The 2,880-nt window shown below is 44.1% G+C and overlaps 1 protein-coding gene across 1 annotated transcript; it reads right to left on the bottom strand.

Moving 5' to 3' along the window:
- Positions 1–863: 863 nt before the first annotated feature.
- On the bottom strand, positions 864–2,187 carry DNAJC30 (DnaJ heat shock protein family (Hsp40) member C30). The gene has a single exon (XM_015812821.2). It carries the CDS (start codon positions 2,158–2,160, stop codon positions 1,447–1,449), a length of 714 nt encoding a protein of 237 aa, XP_015668307.1. The 5' UTR covers positions 2,161–2,187; the 3' UTR covers positions 864–1,446.
- Between the last annotated feature and the right edge of the window lie 693 nt (positions 2,188–2,880).

Raw genomic sequence — 2,880 nt, forward strand, 5'->3', positions numbered from 1 at the left:
GGTTGTTGGCTAAAAACTGAAAAAAGGACAGGCGCTTTTTCACTGCCATCCAGATTAGGAGCAGACAGCAGACAGCTTAGGAGACTTAGCATGAAAATCATACAGGAAGGGAAAAAGAAAAATGGGGTTTACGCCTATGAAGGACTAGGGGTGTAAAAGAAGACGCGTTTACAAAAAACTAGATGTATTTGTACAATATACTAAATTTGACTAGTGTTTATGTTCTGGTTCTGGGATTCTATTATGCAATTCCATTGTTTGATTTGTTAATGATTTAACAGTGTGAAAATGGGATAATTCAATTGCAGAATTGTTTGGATTAAGAATCCCAATGGTGCTTTTTCAAGAGGCAACTGAACTGTCTTGATTTTCTTTGAAGATGTTTCGCTTCTCATCCAAGAAGCTTTTTCAGAGCTGAAGAAACTTTTTGGATGAGAAGCAAAATATCTTTAAAAAAACAAACAAGCAGTCCAGTTGCCTCTTGAAAAAACACCTTTGGGACAACCATGACCTGGCTATGGAGAATCTCCATAGATAAATTAAATAGTTTAAACAATATTGTATAAATGCAGTTTTAGGGGGCAAAAAAAATGCCCTGGGAAGATTACTGCAGAGAACACAATCTTCAATTAAAAAGCACATTTTGCCACTATTCTAAGTCATTCCCAATGTTAATATAAAAGATGCCATAGTTAAAGACAGCTCAATTACATATGTATCATCAGTCTTTGTGCTTTTGAAGTTTTAAAGCAAAGTGTGCGTGTGTGTGTGTGTGTAAATGTATGTTTGTGTGTGTGTGGCTTGAATGTCTTGTAGACATAAGAAAACCACAGTACAGCTATACAATACAATCTGCAAAAAACCACAGTGGTAAAATAGTTTATCCGATTAAATTACATTTAGGATAAAGACATGATTGGCTCTCAGTACCAGAAGTCAAACTGTCCATCTATTTGAATGCTTAACAAAAATGAAATATTTGTTTATAACATTCAAATTTCTTTTTGCATTTTTACATTCTGCAGCAGCTTTGGGCCCAAATCCAGAACAAGTCTCAACAATAATATAAATATGCCTATGCAGAAAGAGGCAACATTTCAACTCCTGTGAAAAGAAAGGAAAAACAACCTCAAATCTTTCCATTCCTTCCTTCCAAGAGGAAGAATAATATTTTGCATTGGCAAGCACCTATATTTCTTCTCCAAAGGTTGTTAAGCATGGACAACTAACCACATAAAATTATGGCTGCTTCAAATTCCTCTAAAACCGTAAAGTCCTCTAGGCACTAGTTGAAAGTTCCCCAAGAGATTGTTCATATAACCCAAAAGCTGCTGAATGAATGGCCTGCAGGAGAAATTCACAAATCTCTTGGCACTGTTCTTTTTCACCTGCTTCCAAAGCTTCTCCAAAAGATCAGCATATGAGGTTAGCACAACTTTCTTCTTTTCACTGGAATCTGAGTAGGATCATGACACCCGATAAAAATAGCATGAGGACAAAAGTTTCTAAGAGTCTGTACTTCTCCTGCTTCACGGTCTCTTTGCGCTTCTGCAATTCTTGCTGCTTTAGCCGCAAAAGGCGCTCCCGTTCCAATTGCTCACCATAATGGGCTCGGTAAAATTCATCAAAGTTGAAGATGGGCTTGCCCGAAGGACGACCAAATGTGTAAGACTGCGTCTTCTTGGACACTGTCTGAGTTGCTGCTTTACTTTTGCCGGACGGCTTCTTAGCATTGGACATGTCCTTCTGGGTGAGGAGGCCACGGTCGTACTTCTTGCGCAGGCTGAGGCTGCCCAACACCTGATAGGCCTGAGTGACGTGGATGAAGCGCTCAGCCGCCTCCCCGCTGCCCGCATTCCGATCTGGGTGATAGAGAAAGGACTGTTTATAGTAAGCAGTCTTAATTTGGGCCTGAGTAGCGTTGCTTTGCACTCCCAGCAATTCGTACAGGTCCTTCGGGCGAGCACGGTGCCAAACGTTTCCCCCTTCCTGGCCATTACCCTGGCCAGGACCTGATCGCCCACGAAAGAGGACGGGAAAGACAAGGGTAGGCAGCGCTGCTTTTTGGGGCCTAAGCCCGGCTCCATAGGACGACCGGAGGAGATCTGAGACGAGGACAGAGGAAGCCCTTGACTGGCGCTGCGATCTCGCCAGGGCCATTGGCAGCGTCTTTAAAAGCCGGCGGCGACTCGCTTGCACGCGACCTCTGCCATCTTGGGTTACCCGAGCGATAAGCAAAATCAACCGGTAACCCAAGCCCAGAAAGGAAGCCCATTGGAAAATTCTTCCTGGCCGGCCAAAAGGCGGGGCGTAGTCAGCTATTGGTGAGCTCTTGATGGAAGTTGCACGCAGCCACTAACAAGGCGAAAGCAGGGGAAAGGCAGCGCTAGAGAGAGACGGTGTGTCCCAACGCGTGGAATGTCGGGCGCATGAGTGAAGCGGTCAATAGTGTCGTTTCCGGTAAGAGCGAGGGGGGGGGGTAGGCGAGCGAAGTCTACAGATAGACGGGAAGCTTGGCCAATTCAAGAGCTGGTAGGTGGGACAAAGGTCAATACGGGGAGAATTACGTCATACGTAGCGTTTATGAATTGTTTCTATGTCACCCACCTGTCCACCAATGGGAGGGCTTTATAGGGTGGGCTCGGAATGTAAAGCCTCTGAATCGAATGGTAGCAGAAACTGCGTAATTCTTAACTCGGGGCTTTTATTGGCAGCCGCTCAATGAGACCCTGAGAGGAGTTAGTAACAGGATGTTGCCGCCTAGCTCCGTCCCGTCATTAAGATTGTTAATAAAGATTGTTTTGTAGCGTCCTTGTGTAAGGTTTTCTGTGGCCGTGTTAACATAACACTATTAACCAGGGTAGTTTACCCTAACAGCAA

The sequence above is a fragment of the Protobothrops mucrosquamatus genome, unplaced genomic scaffold (assembly GCF_001527695.2).
Source record: "Protobothrops mucrosquamatus isolate PMUCROS unplaced genomic scaffold, P.Mucros_1.0 scaffold112, whole genome shotgun sequence".
Lineage (NCBI taxonomy): Eukaryota > Metazoa > Chordata > Lepidosauria > Squamata > Viperidae > Protobothrops > Protobothrops mucrosquamatus.

Bases quoted from the DNA above. Each gene is read 5' to 3' on its own strand.
- DNAJC30 (XM_015812821.2), bottom strand. From the start codon at position 2,160: ATGGCCCTGGCGAGATCGCAGCGCCAGTCAAGGGCTTCCTCTGTCCTC.